At 50.1% G+C, this 18618-nt stretch overlaps 3 protein-coding genes across 5 annotated transcripts; 2 read left to right on the top strand and 1 right to left on the bottom strand.

Moving 5' to 3' along the window:
- The first annotated feature begins 104 nt into the window (after positions 1–104).
- LOC140497060 (sesquipedalian-1-like) lies at positions 105–1672 on the top strand. The gene has a single exon (XM_072597599.1). It carries the CDS (start codon positions 957–959, stop codon positions 1533–1535), a length of 579 nt encoding a protein of 192 aa, XP_072453700.1. The 5' UTR covers positions 105–956; the 3' UTR covers positions 1536–1672.
- Positions 1673–1755: 83 nt separating this feature from the next.
- Positions 1756–9516, bottom strand: TBC1D10B (TBC1 domain family member 10B). The gene is made up of 9 exons (XM_072597561.1): positions 8071–9516; positions 6825–6924; positions 6255–6362; positions 5967–6073; positions 5103–5217; positions 4834–4899; positions 4513–4702; positions 3694–3848; positions 1756–3612 (listed from the first exon to the last, which is right to left on the bottom strand). The coding sequence occupies exons 1-9, from the start codon at positions 9315–9317 to the stop codon at positions 3004–3006; spliced, it is 2697 nt and encodes an 898-aa protein (XP_072453662.1). The 5' UTR covers positions 9318–9516; the 3' UTR covers positions 1756–3003.
- A 180-nt stretch (positions 9517–9696) lies between these two features.
- MYL11 (myosin light chain 11) lies at positions 9697–17307 on the top strand. Of its 3 annotated transcripts, none has more exons than XM_072597595.1 (8): positions 9697–9906; positions 13238–13277; positions 15344–15436; positions 15856–15931; positions 16369–16473; positions 16610–16688; positions 16905–16953; positions 17091–17307. In XM_072597595.1, exons 1-8 carry the CDS (start codon positions 9785–9787, stop codon positions 17193–17195), a joined length of 669 nt encoding a protein of 222 aa, XP_072453696.1. In that variant the 5' UTR covers positions 9697–9784; the 3' UTR covers positions 17196–17307. The 3 variants fall into 3 exon arrangements, with proteins under 3 accessions (XP_072453696.1, XP_072453699.1, XP_072453697.1); XM_072597598.1 differs by lacking the exon at positions 9697–9906 and adding an exon at positions 10419–10575; XM_072597596.1 differs by lacking the exon at positions 9697–9906 and adding an exon at positions 11654–11809.
- Positions 17308–18618: the final 1311 nt, after the last annotated feature.

Below are 18618 nucleotides of genomic sequence, written 5' to 3'. Positions count from 1 at the left end.
ATTGTTGGGAAAGAGGGCGGAAATAAGAAACTAGAAACGGTGGGGATGACGTCACTCTTAGTGGACGAAGGCAGTAGTGGTGAGGGCGGAAGTTGCGACAAACTAATCGGAAGTAGCTTCTATCCCTCCTGGCAGCGTTGAGCTGGAGGAGTATTGAGGGCGGAAATAGTGTGTGCCCCGAAGGGACACAAAAAAGGAGTGGGACAGGGAACAAAGGAGGGGGAGGCCAGGGAGAAAGGTGCATCCCCGATTGCCCTTGCCTAAACCTGAACCAGAATACAGGCTTCTCAGGGTTCCGTCCTTCCCTAAGAAAACCATCCTCTCCCCCCTCCATCCTATCCCCCTTCCCAGCTTCACTCTGAGGGCAGCTTTGTCTCTCTTTGAGGAAAACCCGGGGAATCCCCGTTAATTCTCTGATCTCCCCCAGTCTTCCCTGAAAACCTAGCTCCTTCTAGGACCCAGGAGGAAGTCCCTTTTTACTCTCCGGCCTGGCCTGGGGCCCATCCCCCGGAGGATTTCCTGGTTCCTGGGGCGGGGTGTGAGCCGTCTGGAGATAGGGAAGCGACCGCCCCGCCCCCGCCCCTGTTCCCGCCGTCCCAGCCCGGAGCGGCCCTCCCACCCCCTGCTCTCAGGTAGGCCCGGACTGGAGCCAGGGCCCCCAGGGTCATCCCATCAGGCTGTAGCCCCAGTTGCCCAGTACTCCAGGCGTGGTGCCGCGGCTCGGCACCTCAAGCGCTGGGGGTACCGAGAACAGCGCAGGGCCCCGGTGGGAGTTACTGACGTAACGTCGAAACCAGTCTGCCCTGTGTTAGGATAGAACTTCATGAAGGCGCAGACCACAGCACAAGCGGGCGCTCCAGCTGCGTTGTCTCCTCCGCCCTCGCTCCACCAACCCCGTGATTACTTTTCCCCCACGCCTTCCTTGACCCCGGGGTCCCTTCTCAGGTGTGGCTGCCATGAAACTGCACCGGGAGCCTGTGCTTAGCTACCTTCGGGGAACAGGAGCCCGGGCCCCAGACCGGGAGGGAATCCTGCTGAAGAAAGGGACCCGCAATCCCAGCTACCAGCGCCGCTGGTTCATCCTCCGCGGGAATCTCCTCTACTACCTGGAGCACCGAGGGGATCGAACCCCACTGGGCCTCATCTTGTTGGACACCTGCCGGGTGGAGCCCCGAGACAGTGCCACCGAGCCCTACGCCTTCGCTCTCCTGGCCTCCGCAGACGGGGGCCGCTGCTACAAACTGGCAGCGGAGAAAAAGGATGATTTCGATGGCTGGCTCGGAGCCCTGGGCTGGGCTGCATGGAGCCAGCTCTGGGAGCTCCTGCAGCCCTTACAGGAGCAGTATCAAAGAGTGTGCCGAGAAGCTGGAGTGGAACCCCAGGCCCCACCGCAGGAAGACAGGCTCCCGGGCCTCCCCAGCTCTCCAGCCCCCTCTGGCTTCCAGGAGCTGCACCAGCGCTTTGGGGAAGAGATCCTGGCACTTGCCAGGTCCAGGGCCACCAGGAGGCAAGTGGACCTCATGGAGTTTGGGTGAGGGAGGAACCAGAAGCCTGGGCTTGGGTCAGGAGCACTCTAAGGGACATCTGGGATTGACATTTAGTCTGCCGACAACTAAAATAAAATAGATTCGCACAACCTGGAAGTACACTTCAATAAAAGTCCCAAAGCTAAGCACTCTATTGTAAGCCTGTGACCCAACAATCCCTGTGACCCAACCTCCTAAAAAAAAAAAATAACCAGGCAAGAGTCAAGTGTAGGGCAGGACAGTAGATTTGTTCTTTCCTGGTTCCACAAAGCTCTGTACAATTCGGGGGAAAGAGGGGCAATGTAGTAGGAGAAATGAGGGGGCAGAAAGAGAATGTAAACATGAGGGCCCCCCCACCCCCTTAGAGAACAGAGAGGACACCCAACCCAAAGGGGAGTAAGAGGCTCCAGGAACAAAAAAAGGCAGGAAAGAATGGGGAAGAGATCGTGGAAAAAATTAGAAAGGGCCCAAGAAGGATGAGATGGGTGTGTGAGACTGGGAGATGTGGTGGAAAGAGCATATGAAGAAAAGCAGCTAGAAATGACACTGAAAGGCAAGCAGGCTAGCTGAGGGACCCTTCCTGCCGCAGGCCAACTCCCCTTAAATAGCCCAGTGAACAGAGCAAGAGAGGAAGTAGAGGCTGAACCCCCAGGGTCCTGTGTACATAATTACAATGCAGAGACATCAGATATATATATATTATATATATAATATATTATATATTATAATATTATATATTATAATATATTATATATATAATATAGAGAGAGGCCCCTCCACCTCCCAGTCTGGCACTGAGGGGAGATGTAGAGAGATGGTTAAGGCTTGAGGGGAGAGGAGAGGCTCACCCAGCTCTTGTGAAATTGGGAAGCTGAACCACCAAGAGTGAACATCTAGGAATAGCCAAGGCCTATCTTCCAAAGTCCACTCATGCTGGAAGAAGGTGTGAAAAGGTTAGATCAGCAAGAGGGGGAAAAGGAGAAATCAGTTGTTCCGTGGGAAGAACAACTTAGTAAGGTAAATGAGAAACTTAATGGAGTCAGGAAAGGAAGAACACTGGTTGAGTAGAATAGGAAAGGGGAGGCGGGACTCAGGGCTCACTCCACATTGTCCCATGAAAAGCTGCTTAATTTTGGGTTTCAAGCCCACTAGACAGGGCTGGCTGGGGGACAGGGTCCAGCAACAGCTGAGAAATATATCGGGCCAGCTCCAGATGATGGAACAAGGCCCGCCGAGGGTTCTGGGGAAACAGCACTGGCTCCTTCTGCTCCTGTTGAGATATGGCCGCTTATACCAAGATGGAGAGAAACAGCCTTTTCTGGGAGAGAACATCACTGACCAAGCAGAATGAAAGGAGACCTATGGCTAGCTCCCTGGGTCTGGGAGGTCAAGGGAGTGCAGAGGGCAGGCAATGAAGTTCATCATGGTGAAGGGAAGCCAGTGCCCTTACCAGCCCCAGCATGGAAGGGACAGAAGGTTAGAAGTAAGCATCCTGTCGTGCCCCAGCTGCTGAGTTCCCATCCCCTCCATCTTGTGGGGGTGGAGAACTATCAGCCTTCCGTCGAACCGACACCTTCCGTCCATGGGCCTTCTTCTCTTGTTTCTGCCTCTCCTTTTCCCGTTCCTTTTCCTGTTTTTGTCTCTCCTTCTCCTGTTTCTGTCTCTCCTTCTCCTGCTTCTGAAGCTCCTTCTCCTGCTTCTGCCGCTCTTTCTCTTGTCGCTTGGTCTCCTTTACCTGTCCCAGAGGTGTGCTGTTTCCAGTTGGTGAGGGCAGGGAAGGATGCAGCCCTTCGGCTGTTACCACAGGGCCTGGAGCAGGGCCAGCACTGGCTCTCCGAACAGGAGGAGGTGGGGAGGAAGAAGCTCCACCCCTGGAGGCACGACTTTTCAGACCTGGAAGGCTAAGGAGGCTAGATGATGGACCCAGGGGGGGCTGCTGTCGCCTCCGCTCCTCGTGAATAGCCCTTGAGCCATGGAGCCTCCTGGACGGTCGGTACTGCAGCTCCCCCCGGTTCTCTCTCCATTTCTTCAGCTGGGCTGCATTTTCACGCTCTATCAGGGCCTCTGTCACAGGAAGGTTTGTTACCTGAAACGAGCAGAGTGGGGAGTGAGGCACAAGAGTCCCAGGAACAGCAGGAAATGCAGAGATGCTGAGCAAGACACCTACCTCATGAACGAGGAACTCTTCCTGCATGCACTGTTGAGGTAAGTTCCTTAGCTGCTCCATGGTCTCATACATTCCCTGGCAGGACCGAAGCTTCTCTACAGAGCCCAGCGTGTGCCGAAGAAGCACCAGAGCTACCCTGAAGATGATCTTGACTCCTGAGGGAAAATTAGGTGTCAGAGGTCACTAGAGGGTAAAGGAAGCTGCTGAAGTCCCAGCTGAATCCAAAGCTCTTACTCTTTTTAAAATATCAAGGCCTAGATGACTCCCTCCCTTTACCACTTTTACTAAATCACAATGAATTTTGCTTGAGGATTTGTGCCCTGGGTCATCAGAAAGATGACAGAGTTCTCTAGCAATTGCCACAGAAACCAGCAAGTTCCGAGGGTGGCTTTTCAGCTTAAGTATGTGCTGGCAACCCAAGGACAGCCTATAGTTCTCTCAACAGGGGTCAGGGGCATCTATGAAATGACCAGGATTATGAAGAAGGGGTATTAATATTAGCCAACTAACAGGAAGAGGAAACTAACAGAAATCTATTCGATATGTAGGCTGCATCCCATTCCCAAGGTTTACTCTCACCCTCTTTTAGAGCTGGTATATTGTGATAAGAGTAGAAAAACTCTTGAAATCAGCCTGATAAGGAAGTCCATGAAGACAGTGCATGACAGCAAATAGCAGGCTCCTCTGTGAGAGGGTTTTGCCCTCAGATAGGAGCAGATGGAAGAGTAAAAAGCAAAAGAACAGGATGAAGACAGAAGTCCTAGAGAGGACACTTGAGAAAGAACCGCAGGGCTAGAAGTGTCCCCTAGGCATGGGTACCTTCACAGAAGAACATATCCCAGACCCGGAGAACTGAGGCCCAAGGCAGAGTTCGAGCAAAGATGCACATGAACCATTCAGTCATGTAGAGCACAGGGTCAATGCGCTGACGCCGAAGGTGTCGGTGAGCTAGAGGGGAAGCCCGTCTAAGAAGGGCAAAGAAGATCTCCCCGTCCAGCTGGATGGCCTCCTGAACAGTGAGCAGAGACGAAGAGACACCACATTCAGCTGGGTGGTGCTGAGGGGAAAAGATTCTCCAACCTCCCTTCTCTCAACCTCTCCCTTCCAGTCTGCCTCGGTTCCACACCACTGCTTACTCACCAGCCCAGCACTGTAGTAGCCAGGAAGGTATTTGTCACATATCTGTACCAAGCACCAAAAGGCTTGCTGGAGAGGAAAAGGACAGTGATGTGTAAGGACTGAAGAGCATGGCGTTAAACTTCTCCCCATTCCCACTCCACTGACAACCTCTCTCCACCCCAAAGGGCTTCTGGATCAGTCCAGCTGGCTCTCTGAACACATGCAAGGTATTGCCAGACTCCAGTTCCTCCCCTTGTCCAACCCCAGGTCCCTTATTCCTGCCCTCTGACCTCAGCAGGCATATGCATGAGCAGCACAGCTGCCACAGGGGCCTGGGCTTGGCAGTAACCCTCATCAGGGCGATAGATGGTGTAGGCCTTCAAGATTCGATATAGGTCTTGCTGCCTGCAGGCATGGGAGAGGGAAGAAAGTTACCATAGTAACTGGGATCCAATGGTTCTCGAGGACATCTGTTCAGACTGCCCCAAACCTATCCTAAGAAACTGTCTCGGCACATGCCACTCTAGCCCCCTCTTCTCAGCTCAAATCTGTGCTGCAAATGCACAGCTACCAGATTAATCTTCCTAACACATAGCTATGGTTGTGTCATTCCCCACCCACCTGCTCAAAAACCTTCAGTGACTTCTCACTGTCCACAAAAGAAAAGGCCAAATCCCTCTCCTTAGTTCTCAAGTTTTAACCTACTTTTCTAGTTTCATATTCTTTCCCCTCTTCAAATATTTCAATAACAAACTTAATTACTTACACTGTATCAAAACATGTAATTTTTCCTTTTCTGCTCTTCTGCTTATACTATTCCTGCTACTGGGAAAGCCCTCCTACTTCTCTACCAATCAGAATTCTGCCTATTGTTTGGAGCCCAATTCAAATGCTCTCCCAAGATTCTTTTCCTAATTTTCTAGCCAGAAGTTCCACAGTAGTTTGTACCTTTTTTATGTCACTTAATCATAGCCTACTTTTAATTTTAGTTATTTGTCTTTTCCCCTTACTACAGGGTGTGCAGAAACCAACCATCTTTGTGTTCTGCATAACATTGAGCAAAGGGTCCTTAAGCTGTATCAAAATTTTTGCTGAATGAAACTTTGTCCAAGATCTTTTCTGATTATACACTGTCACCCACCCCTAAATCTTACCCATGACCCCCTCGGGCAGCAAACATCTCATGAAAGGGGAATTGTCGATGCAAGTCCTTCTCAATCACATCCAACCACTTAGGGTCTCCAGGGGCCCGCTCCAGCTCCTTCGATTAAATGGAGAAGTTATTTGTCCCTGTAGCAATCCTTCCCTGACGCCGTATTCAAGAGAAAGCCCTCTAGACCCTTCTCCCAACCCACGAAGGAGAGCCTTGGCTTGCCCAGAAGAGAAGGCAGAGCTGGCATTCTGATATGAATATTCTCCTGACAACCAGCTGCCAATCATACCTCAAATTTACCCGGGTTCTGATCTAGGAGTTCCTTGCTGTTGGACAGGAACTGCCAGGCTTTGGCTCTAAGGGATGAGGGGATGCCCTTCCGGCATCGCAGCTTCACCTAGCAGAAAGGAGACATGAGTGGGAAGGATGACATAAGTGAGAACAGACTTTTACTCAGCCTAGATCAGCCCTGACACTCCATCATCTACTTCAAGAGACCAATCATTCCCTCAGGGCTCATCCTAAGACCTAGCTTCCAGCTCCCAAGCAAGGTTGGTCCTTGGGTTATCCCAATGTCAGACAAAATAAAGGCACTTGTGCCTTCTCTTTACACATATTTAACATATGCCATTTTCATGCCCCCCCACACATAGCACAACATACTATTCAGTCTGACAGGCTGATCCTATTCCTGTGTATAATTTTTCCCCAAAGACTTATAGATATGTTTTGCTTTCTCCCACCCTCCTTATTACTGGAAAGGCTGAAGGGCAGAGAAAAGGAAAGGAATAGAAGGCTGCAGGCCCTCACAGGTGAAGGGTGTATCAAACTTTGACCCTGCTCTCCCCATTTCATGTACCTTCTGAAATCGACGAGATAACCATTTATCCCAGTTACTGAACATGTCCAGCCACTTTAGCTCCCGCTGACGGGCCACATCAACAGGGACAGAGCTTTCCCTGGGGGAGAAAGGAAAAGGAGTCCAACTGATGTCACCTCAACCATAAGTTTCTCCATCCTCTCTTCAGGAAACCCTCAAACTTCTCCCTTTCAAATCTCCTCAGATTCCACAACTTCCCATTTTTAACCCCTAATCTTTAGGTGTTAAACCATTATATCCATGATGACCTAGCCCAAGGGAAGGGCTAGGAGTCATTCCATTGTGTGGTAGGAAGGGGAACAAGGATGACCAGGATTCAGATAGAGGGAAGGAAGGAGTCACAGCAGTCACACCCCACACCTTGAGAGGGAGTGACTCAGGCCATAGAAGGCAAGGGAACTAGGAAAGAGAGCAGGGCCTGGGGAAATGAGGAAATGGAGAAGAGGCACTCCTACCCCTTTCCCCTGTGAAGACCTAGAAGTCTCTGCTCCCTCATTCAGAAAAGTTTCATTCAATGTTCACCTCCCCCTAAATTATACTCCACCCCTTCATACTTTTTGTGACCTTCCACATCAGTGCAGGGGAGAAGAAAAGAACAAGGGATTCTTGACTTTTGGCTTCATATATCCTGGCCCCACCCTTCAGGTTAAAGTCAAGAATCCCTTGTCACCTACATTATACTGAAGCATTGTGGTTTCCTTGCCTGAATAAGATTGAACCTCCATCTCAGTCTGTAATCCAACTAAATTTTTAAATATTATTCCTAATGGGCTGCTATTTAACCCTTAAGCCAAAAACACCTGCTCCCCTATGGCCAGTTTTTAACATCAAAGAACCACAGACTGTCCAAACTGGAAGGGGCCTTAAAGATGTAGTCTGACCCCTCTTCTTACAGATGAGATAAACCCAGGGACTATTTAATGACTTGTCCAAGGTCAACACTGCAAGTTAGGAGCAGAGATGAAACTAGGACTTAAATGATCCAATTCAGAGGTCCAGTGTTCTTTAACCACACCAGGCTTCATAACAAGCTACTGATCGATGGTCAGTATAAATGAACTAAACTCTATTTTGAAGTTTAATTCAAAGCAAACCTCAATATTGTCTAAGACTGAACACCACGATGGAGGAACTATGGAACTGACAGGATTTAAAAATGTCACCCCTTCTGAAGGGCCCTTTCTCCCCATACCAGGAGTGGTCCCATGGGGTCCCCAGTACTCACAGGCTTCCAGAGTACTGGCTGCCCCCCAGGAATCCATACTTGTCTGTCTTTCGAAGGGCAAGCCCGTTGATTTCGGAGTCTGAGCCCATGGAGCTCACATCATCTGCCAAGGACTCTAAGGTACCTGACATGAGGCTCACAGAGTCCAGGTAGCTCAGGCTGTCTGGGGCCTGTCCACGAGGTCCTTGGATTCCAGGACCTAAGCTAGACATGGAGCCCAGGTCCTGAGAACCTTCAGTTGGCTCAGGGGCTGGGGTCACAGTTACTGTGGCTACTGGAGTCTCACTAACTGCAGGAGACTCTGTTCCTGTCCCCGATGGCACTGCAATGGTGGGGCCTGCCATCGCCCCTGCCACAACTGTTTCACCTGTTGCCACTGTCTCTGTAGCAGATAACCCATCTATTGTCAGTCCTGCTGTTACAACGGTAGCCGGTTCAGTTGTTCCTGAAGTGGTCACCATTCCTGGTCTGGGTGCAACAGGAGGTTTGGCTGTCATGGCACCAGAAGTTGTTACAACAGGCACAAGCGTTGTACTGCCTTCTGTCACAGACACAGGTGCTCCAGAGAGGGCCAAGTCAGCTAATCCGGTGGGCTCCGGTCTCAGGGCTGCCACCACTTCTGATGTGGTCAGTCCCACTGAGTTGCTGACCAGAGAGTCACCCACAGGGGCTGTCTTCAAGGTGACTGTTGCTGCCTCCGGTCTCCCTGCAGCAGGGTCCGTCCCCACCTCGGGGGTCACTGCATCGATGGGCAGGGCTGTTCCTCCTGCTGCCACCCCTCCTGGTGCCACCGGCCTGCCATGAGGTTCCGAGGCTGGGCCGGGCCCAGGCTCTGTCCTTGGGATTCCTGTGGTGCCCGGGCTGTCTGTCCTCACCTCGCTGGTGGGGCTGGGGTCAGGATCCCGGCCAGAGGCCGAAGTCACAGCTTCCAGGGTCAGCACCACCACCGTGCTGCCCCCGGTCCCTGTGCTCCCGGCCGGCCCCGGAGACCCCGCAGACGTTGGCGGAGGCGGCTGCCGACTCCCGGGGATGCCAGGGGGGGGCCTGTGGCCGCTGGGCACCCAGGCTGGGCGGGCCTCCCCGGGGGCCACCAGGGTGACCGGAGAGGAGGTGGCCGTGGTCACTGGGGGCCCTGGGGCCACCACCAGCACAGGCCCAGCCCGGGAGCCCCGAGGCGGTGGGGAGGGGGCCACTGAGGTGCCGTGGCGGCGTGGGGGGGCCACCAAGGGCGCCGGGCCTGTCTCCATGGCGACGGCCCCGCTCCGAGGTGCTCCTCACATCCCCCTCCCCGGAGGCTGGGCCTGGGGGAGGAGCCACCCCACCCACCGGGAGGGAAAGGGGGAGGGAGGGAGGGAAAGAGGGAGGGAGGGGGCAGAGGGTGAAGGGCGCGGCCTGGCCAGATGGCGGGCGCCCGAGCAGGCTGAGAGGGAGGGGGAGGGAGGGAGGGGAGGGGGAGGAGGGGGGCTGCGCAGGGCGGGCGCCGCGCGGGGGTCCGGCTCGCGCCCTCTCACCCTCGCTCGCGCGCTAACTCTCTCCCCGCTTTGGGCTGGAGGCCGTCTTCACGCCTGCGCACAACATCGTTAACTGGGAGGAGCGCTCCCACCCCCCCAGCTCCAGTCAAACAACTGGCGCCTGCGTGAAATGTAATCCCGCCCACCTCACCTCCTCTAGCCCGCCTTCCATGGAATCCTAACCAATCATTTGGAGAAAGAGGATGATGCTTTTACCAATCAGGGGAAAGTGGGTGGGATCCCAGGGAAGAGGAAGCAAGGGTGGGGCGTGCTGTAAGGAAAATGTTTTGGGAGCCAACCAAAATGGAAAACAAGGCGGAAGAAGGTGGGTTGAAGAAGATAACCAATTAAAAAAGAGGGTGTTGGCAACTGCTGGCCAGTGATAAAAGTTAGCGAGAGTTTGACCGCGGAAGGATAAAGGAGGGGTGGAGTTTGAGGGGGAAAAGGTGGGCACAGAATTCTCAAGCTATTAGGAAGTGAGAAAAAGAGGTGGGTGAACCAATGAGAAAGTGATGACAGGGTCAAAATTGACAGATGTGACATCACACATGGGCGGTGATGGACAGCCGATGTAGCCAATAGAAAGCTTGCGGAGGAGAGCATGACCTCCAGTGGGCGGGCTGATCGTAGGAGGGATTCCCCTTTTCCAGCCAATGGATGCGTCTTCAGGAGGCCGGGGCCGACGAGAGAGACTGACAGCTGGGCCCGCCAATGGAGACCTCGGGAAGGTCCTGCGGCTGCCAGCGGGAGCGGTGGCGCTGGGGACAGGCGGGGACAGGCAGTGACAGTCCGTGGCAGGTGGCGGGAGGGACAGTCGGGGACAGCTCAGGAGAGCTCTTGGGCACCCCACTCCTGCCTCGGTCTGCCCCTCATGTCCTCTCGCAATGCTCTGCCCGTAGTGGGAGCTTCAAACATGTTCTGCGATGGCAGGAAGGAAGGAAGGAATGAATGAATGAATCTCTGATCCCGGAACTTTTCCCCTCTAAGAATCCAGGTGTCTGTCCTTACCGTGTTGTTTGATTGATTCCAGTGCTTAGCACAGTTCCTGGCATGCAGTAGGTGCTTAATAAAGGATCATCGGCTTGCTTTGATCTGCTGCAGCCCCTCCCCCCGTCCTTTGTCCCTAATCGTTGGCTTTGAGATCCCATCCTCCACCTAGATTCCACTTATCCGAGGCTGCTTGTCCCTAATCGTTGGCTTTGAGATCCCATCCTCCACCTAGATTCCACTTATCCGAGGCTGCTGTCTCTCCAGTCCACTCAACATCCCACTGTGTCTAAGACTTCATTCCCCAGCCAACACTCCCCAACTTTTCTGAATTCCCAAAATTTTCTTTTCCGAAGTAATCTGATTCTACCCAGGACTCAGACATCAGAGGTCCCCACCGTCAAACCTCCGTTCTCTTAAGATCGTATTCCCCACTCAGATACCAGGCATCCAATTCTTCCAGAGTTCCTCAATTCCTTGATCTTTCTCTGGAAGATATCATTTTTTAAATACAGCACCCAATGCATCCAGTCCCACAGATTTCAAGTCCTCCTTGGGTTCCTCCATAACACTCTGAGACCCAATTCCACACCTAGAACTCAAGTGTTTAACCACCCACAAGCTCCAGAGTTCCCTCAACTGACTTGTTATTCTCCTTTTTTGAGTAATTATATTCTCTATCCAGAACTCAGGCGTTCAGTCCCCTATCTTTCCAGTCTCCTCACCTTTCCCACTCCCCCTCCCTATCTCTCCCTGGGATGACACTCCATTTTTCTGGAACCCATGTCCAACCTAAAAACCCTCATGTCCCTTTGATTTCTTTCTGATACTCCATTCCCTACCCAGAACCCAGGCACCCTGTCTTTTAGATATCATAAAGGGGGAGTGATAGACCCCAGGAATAATTTATCTCCACTCCCCCCACCTATGGTCTAAGTCCCCTCTCCCCACTGCACTGGGTCCCTGTTGCCCATATAAGGTTTTCAGCAGTGGGGCCCTGGGGTCAGGGGATAGGGTGGGAGGGGAGGATTGGTTAGGAGGCCAGCAGGGGGGCAGCTGATGCTAAGTTTAGGTGTCTCCTTCCCCCTCCCCCTCATCAGAGACAACAGGTGGACCGTCCCCAGTGCCCAGAAAGGAAAATGTCTTAGAGGCATTGGCGTGGTACTAGGGGAGGGACATTCTCAGAGGCAAGGAGCATTCCCCAGAATGTCAAGTTCCTGCAGAAGACAGAAGCTCTTTAGGTGCCCCTGGCTTCCTGGGCCCTATCCATATTCTCAAGCTGTATCATCCCCTAAATCTTATTTTCTCTTCTATTAACTATCCATCCTTCTGGTCCTTGACCACCCAGTGCCTGCATCTCTCTCTGTTTTGGGTGGGGGGGGGTCACCTGAGTCTAAGCCTGGCCATTTCCTCAGACTGTATCTATTACTACAGGTCTCCTTTCCCCTACCTAAGGCAGAACAACCTTTCAGAACTATTTGTCAGAACAGCTTTGATCATCATACCCTCTCTAGCTCACAAACTTTCAGTGGATCCCCATTGCCCATAGGATCAAGTCTGAACTCAGCCTGTCATTTAAGGCCTTTAATAGTGTAAGGCCCAACCTTTCTTTCTATCCACTATTTCCTGAACAAAGGAAAGGTACTAAGCATTTATTAATCACCTACTATGTGTCAGGTACCTTACAAATATTACCTCATTTAATCCTTAAAAACAGCCCTGAGAAATAGTTACATATGAAGAAACTGAGGCACAAGAGTTTAAGTGATTTGTTTTGAGTTACACAGCTAGTGTCTAAGGACAAATTTGAACTCAGGTCTTCCTGACTCCAAACCCAGGGCTCTATTATCTATGGCTACCTCTGCATAGAATCCTCACATGTTCAGATTTCGGCAGCTTTGCTTATGTCGATCTCCGGTTTGCAAAGCCCTTTCCCAACCTCTCTAATTTCTATCTATCTGTAAAAACCCAGATTAAATCCCATCTCCTCCAAGGGGTCTTCTCAGATTACCCCATTCTACAATGATTTTTTCTTCCTCTGAATTTCAACTAAGCTTACTACTGGGAACACACATGTGGTACCTAGCATAACTTCCTGGTATTGTTAGCTCATCCTTGTTATGAAAATGTTTTGCTTCCCTGTGAACTCCTTAAGAACTATGTCTTATTCATTTTTGTATCTCCTTTACTGCCCAGGAAGCCACTGACTTCCCTGATCTCTCATTCCTTCCCCAGTCTAGTCCCCCTGAATCTTTGTGCCTTCTGGGGAGGTAAAAACATCCCATGCTGATTTCATCTGCCACACCCCACATTCTGCTTCCCTCTCCCCCACCCCAACATTGTACACTCGTCCTCCATGAAGACCATGCCTGAGTTAGAACATCCCTAAGATCTCCCTCCATCTCCAGTTGCTTCCCTCCCCCTCATTTCTCCAAGAAAGGAGAGGCCTGTGTGCTAGAGCTATTTCGGTATCTTGGGTAGCCATCTGTTCCCCCTTTTCATCTCTCCCCCCCACATCAGCCCCTGGCTCCTTTTCTACCCAGCCCCTCCCCTTTCCAACTCTAAGACTCAGCTAAGGTTACCCTGGTATGTTAAGAGCTCCCCTGAGTGGGGTATATAACCTCAGAGGAATTGTCCAAGCCTTGTCACTCTGCTCTGATTCCTTCCAGCGTCCAGAGCCGTCACCCAGCCTCACAGAGAGAAGACATGGTAAGTGAGATCTCTTCCCTTCTCCCCACCTTAAAACCTTCAGATACTGACCCCCAGCTCTGTTAAATTATAGGACAACTTGGGGGGAGGCAGGAACATTTTTTTGAAGACATAAGACAGCTAAGAGGATGGTTCTGTGGAAAAGTTTAATCTCATAGAAAAATATGTCAGTAACAAAGAGGGGAATGCCTCTGAGATGATGAGATGTCAAAATGTGAAAGGTAGAAATAACCTCTGAGATCACCTGAGATCACCAACCTCTTCACTTTACAGATAGAGAAACTGAGGCTCAGAAGGGCAGGGTGTGACTTGCCTAAGGTCCCTTAGCAAGTAAGCAACAGAGCAGACAATCGAATTCAACATGATGGAGAAAGTTCAATAAAAAGGGAATAGAAGAAACATCCCCTAACTTGACCACTCTCATGTTTATCCCCACCCACCTCACCAAAAAGACTACAAGAAATCTCTGCCCAAGTAATGCCACGTTGTTCTTGTACTAGAAAGTGTACTATACTCTAGTAACTGTCAGTGTTCCCTCAGGAATAGATGTGCTTAAAATTCAGTAATTGCTATAGTAACACCTTAGAAGAAATTCCCAACCTGCCCCCTCTCCAATATTACCTTGAGATTGTAGGATCATAGAGCTATAAATAGCAAGACAGTGTTTACTTTCAAGCATCAGGACCAGCCAACTTGACCTCAGGGTCAAGTCAAAGAGACTGACCTCTTCCAAGTCTAACTCCTAAGGCTAGAAAGAAAACCCCATCAGCATAACTGCAACATAGGGATACTGGACATGATAGACAATCCCTTCTGACCTCCACCTCCGCTATTTAAGAAAATCCACTTCCCTCACACAGAGTTATTCTAGGAACAAAGAAAGACCTTAGTCACCTTACTCCAGGTGACTGTCATGAAATCCTCACTGTACTTCCCCTATACATACACACACAGACACAGACATAGACACAGACACACACAGACACACACACACACAGGCACACACACACACACACACACACACACACACACACACACACACACACACACACACCCTTACCTGGGAGCAGAACCCACAGGCCAGTCAGTAAGATAATTGTATTTAAGAGGCTCTAAATAGACCATCTAGTTCCAATATTTTTGTTTTACAGATAAGGAAACTGAGGCCCAGGGAAGTTAAAAGATTTGCTTTAAGTCATAAAAGCTACTGGTAGAGTTCCCTGAAGTATAGCTCCAATCCTGTCATCTCCCTTCTCCCAAACCTTCAGTGATGCCACGCTGTCCACAGAATTCAGTCTTATACTAGAGCATGCCAGCGTAGAAGGAATACTCTGTGATACCCTGGTCACCAAGACAATGAGGCTAATAACCGTGATCTTACTTGACTGTGATAACTGAACTTTCCTCCCCATGATGTACCTTGATCTGACCCTACACCAGCCAGATTCATTGGGCATCCAGTTTTAAGTCACACAGAGGTAATTTATCCATCTATCTGTCCAACTAAAGGGAGAGAATTCTGTCTCTATAAGAAAAGTTGGAGAGAGAAAGAAATAGAGAGAGAGAGAGAGAGAGAGAGAGAGTGAGAGACAGAGACAGACAGACAGTGAGATAGTGAGAGAGAAAAAAAGAGAGAGGCAGAGAGAGAGAGAGAGAGAGAGAGAGAGGAAATTAGCCACAGGCACTCCAAGGGAATTACCCCTAACTCCTCTGCCTGTAGTATATTCCTTACAGATCTCCTGGCCCCATCACCACCATCACCATCACCACTACCTCTGTCTCTACCACCATGCTCCAGGGACTGGAGTCATAATGAGCGTTCAGCAGAGGCCACAAATAAGCCAAGGGCACCTAGAAGGGGTAGAAGCTCTGGGAAGCAGCTCCAGGAGCCTCACTCATTCTGCTCCTGACACCCACAAGCTAACTCCTGTCCTGAGGATTTCAGCCTATCATCCCCTCCCTATTGCTCTACAGTCACTGATTCTCCAGTGATTTTCACTAAGACTTGCTAGGCTGCAGGTCCCAGGCATCTGACCCTTTTGGCCACCTATCTCCTCTCCCCCCAGGCACCCAAGAAGGCCAAGAGAAGGGCAGTAGAGGGTGGCAGCTCCAATGTCTTCTCCATGTTTGACCAAACACAAATCCAGGAGTTTAAGGAGGTAAGAGTGGGGGGGGGGAGGGCAGGGGCGGCTCTGGAAATAGGAGGGTATGAGGGGAGAGACAGTGAGGAGTCCTGGTGCCAGGCTGCCCCATGAAGCCAGGTGTCCTGGGCTCCCAGCTGTCAGTCAACAAGATTTCCTACAACTCTGGTTTCTTCTCCCTCCTTTCCTTCCCCTGCCCCTCCCTGGAATGTGCACCTGTCCCAGAGTGGGGGTGGGGGTGGGGAGAAGGAAAGGGAGAATTCCTTCCATCCTTAGGGTTGAGAACAGCTGAGGTGGGGGGAGGAATGGAACAGAGAGTATGAAACTGGGGGCTTGAGGAGAAGCGCTTAAGAGAATTGAGTCCTAGGAATGAGGAGGAAAGCAGAATCCCCATACCCTCTCTTTTCCTGTTCCTCAACACTCCCCTCCCTCCCTAGGCCTTCACCGTCATTGACCAAAACCGAGATGGCATCATTGACAAGGAAGATCTAAGGGACACCTTTGCAGCTATGGGTAAGAGTACCACCATTCCTCAGCCTTTAAGTCCAGATCATATATCATTCCTCTTCTGGGATCCAAACACAAAGCCTGCAGGCCTCTTAGCTTTTATCTTAGCCTCTGGTAGCCACGGTTCTCTATCAGAACTTGAGTGACTTAGTTCCACTGTCTTAGCTTCCCATAGAGTCCAAGAAAGTTAGGAGGAACGTTAATTAAAGTTGGATCACTTAGTCCAATCTCCCCATTTTCCAGAGGAGGAGACAAAGTCACAGAGACAGGATTACCACACAGTTAGTGGCAGTGGTGGGACTCATACCCAGGTTTCATTGTACTCATTCTTGGCTGTCTAGCTCATTCCTAACCAGTTTCCCCCCTATTAAACAGCCTTTCTCAAGAGCACAATTTGAAACCTATCCCATCCCTGTCCCCTCCCCCCCCATCCTACCCCATAGGCCGACTGAATGTGAAGAATGAGGAACTGGATGCCATGATGAAGGAGGCCAGTGGACCCATCAACTTCACTGTCTTCTTGACCATGTTTGGAGAGAAATTAAAGGGTGAGTTTAAAAGTATTGAGTATACATACCATTCATCTTACCTAATTCTCCATGGGGCTCCAGTATTCTGTTCCCCAAGAGACACACCCTTTCCCCCAAAACATGGGAACTTAGCTTCAGCCTTCCTTGTCTCCAGGTGCTGATCCAGAGGATGTGATTACTGGAGCCTTCAAAGTCCTGGACCCTGAGGGGAAGGGATCCATCAAGAAGCAGTTGTGAGTAGTAGCATATTGGTCTGTTCATGGGCAGCCTTCTCCCTGTGCCTAAGGTCCCATGCTCTCCCTTCCTTCCCTGACCCAAGTTTCTAGCCCCAGTGTTTTCCATCTATAACTTCCCCTGTCTGTTTGTTTCTTTCTTTTTTGGGTAGAGAGGTAGCCACTGTTCTCCAGAACAAACCATTTTATTCCCTATAATTTCTCTTTCCTCCCCAGTCTGGAAGAGCTGCTTACAACCCAGTGTGACCGATTCTCTCAGGAGGAAGTGAGTTTTTTGGAGGAAGAAAATTGAGGAGAAGGGAGAGGGAAAATTTATCTATTTTAGGGGAGGAAAGAGAGAGGAGAGGGAGGCTCCTGTGAGAAATGACTCCTTCTATCTGACTTGTCCTGTCTGTACCCTAGATCAAGAACATGTGGGCAGCCTTCCCCCCAGATGTAGGTGGCAATGTGGACTACAAGAATATCTGCTATGTTATCACCCATGGAGACGCCAAGGACCAGGAGTAGAGGCCTCCAGAGCCTCAGCTTCCCTTCGTTGGGTCCCCGGAATGGGGAGAATTGAGCTCCTCTGGATCTGAATCCCTTTATTCCCCAAATAAAGATGAACTTGTGTTTCTTATTGATGACTCCCCAATATCTTTCTGTGGAGGAGGGCTGAGGGGAAGAGAGGAGATCTTTATTTTCACCTGAGGTGACTGAAGAAAGCTCTGCTGGAAACCTGTTCATGAAGGAAAGAAAGGCTTTTGTGGGAGGCCCCTGGTTTGATTCCATGAGAGGGCAGAGCTGGGGCCTGGAGGGATATGAAGGGGATCTAGAATCAAATCAGAGTCTCCTGCCTCCTCCTCCACATCTCCATACAGTAGACCTTGGGGTACTCTAATTTCAACCAAACAGGGACATTTTGGGACAAAAAAGGGATGCAAAAAGTAGTAAGTAGGAAAGGAGGGAAGATTTTCTCCCACTTGTAGGATGATAGAGCTGGAAGGAAACTTAGAAACTATTAAGTACAACCTTCTTCATTTTACAGATGAGGAAACTGAGGCAAGAAGTTAGTGGCTTACTCAGGGTCACATAATGTTATCTCAGTCAGGCTTGGAATCCAATTTTCCAGACTTAAGTCTCTTATCACCCTACATAATGCTACTCCCAATGGCTTTCTTAGGGCTTGTGTTTGTCCTTCATTTTCAAAGAGGACCATGACATCAGGATGATGATATGACTTTGATTTGAGGGAAGGAGGGCTGTACAAGGTCACCAACCTCACTTTTTTCTCCTGAGCCATCTGGATTCAGAGGCCTGATATTTATTGGGATGACTAGAGATGACCCAGGATGCAGTGTGAGACCCTGGTCCTTTTAGGCAAAGGTCTTATCAGATTCTCAAATCCATTCAATGAATAGGTCTCTTTAAGTAGTTAGCCAAGGGATGGTCCCTTTAAATAAAATTTTTAAAAAATCAAACTGGGAGGGGAAGACCCCCAGGCTTCCTGGGTCAAAGAGAAACAATTACTATTTAGTTATTACATTATTTCTTAAGGTCCCTTCTCCACTATGGATCTCATTGTCCTCATTGCTAAAATGAGGGAGCTGAACTAGAAGACTTTTAATATCTTCTTTCTAGCTCCAAATCTAGGATCCTAGGACCTTATAGCCATATGAGGTACATGCACAATAAAGGTTGTATATATGGTCTGTATTCATGAAGGGTATTTATATTCAAGAAAGGGAATATATGTATATGGTGGAGTACCTTTGTGGAGAGTTTATATGTGAGGAGAGGAAGTTCATATATGTGTAGCAAGAATGTGTACATGTATGTTGGTTAGTTGGTTGATTGGTAAAAGGCATATTTGTGGGAGGAGTATAAATATTTGTAAGGGCTTGTTTGCAGGGAAAGGTATATGATATATATGTTATATATTTGAAAGGAG

This window comes from Notamacropus eugenii, chromosome 3 (genome assembly GCF_028372415.1).
Source record: "Notamacropus eugenii isolate mMacEug1 chromosome 3, mMacEug1.pri_v2, whole genome shotgun sequence".
NCBI lineage: Eukaryota > Metazoa > Chordata > Mammalia > Diprotodontia > Macropodidae > Notamacropus > Notamacropus eugenii.
This window is presented reverse-complemented; position numbering and strand designations above follow the sequence as displayed.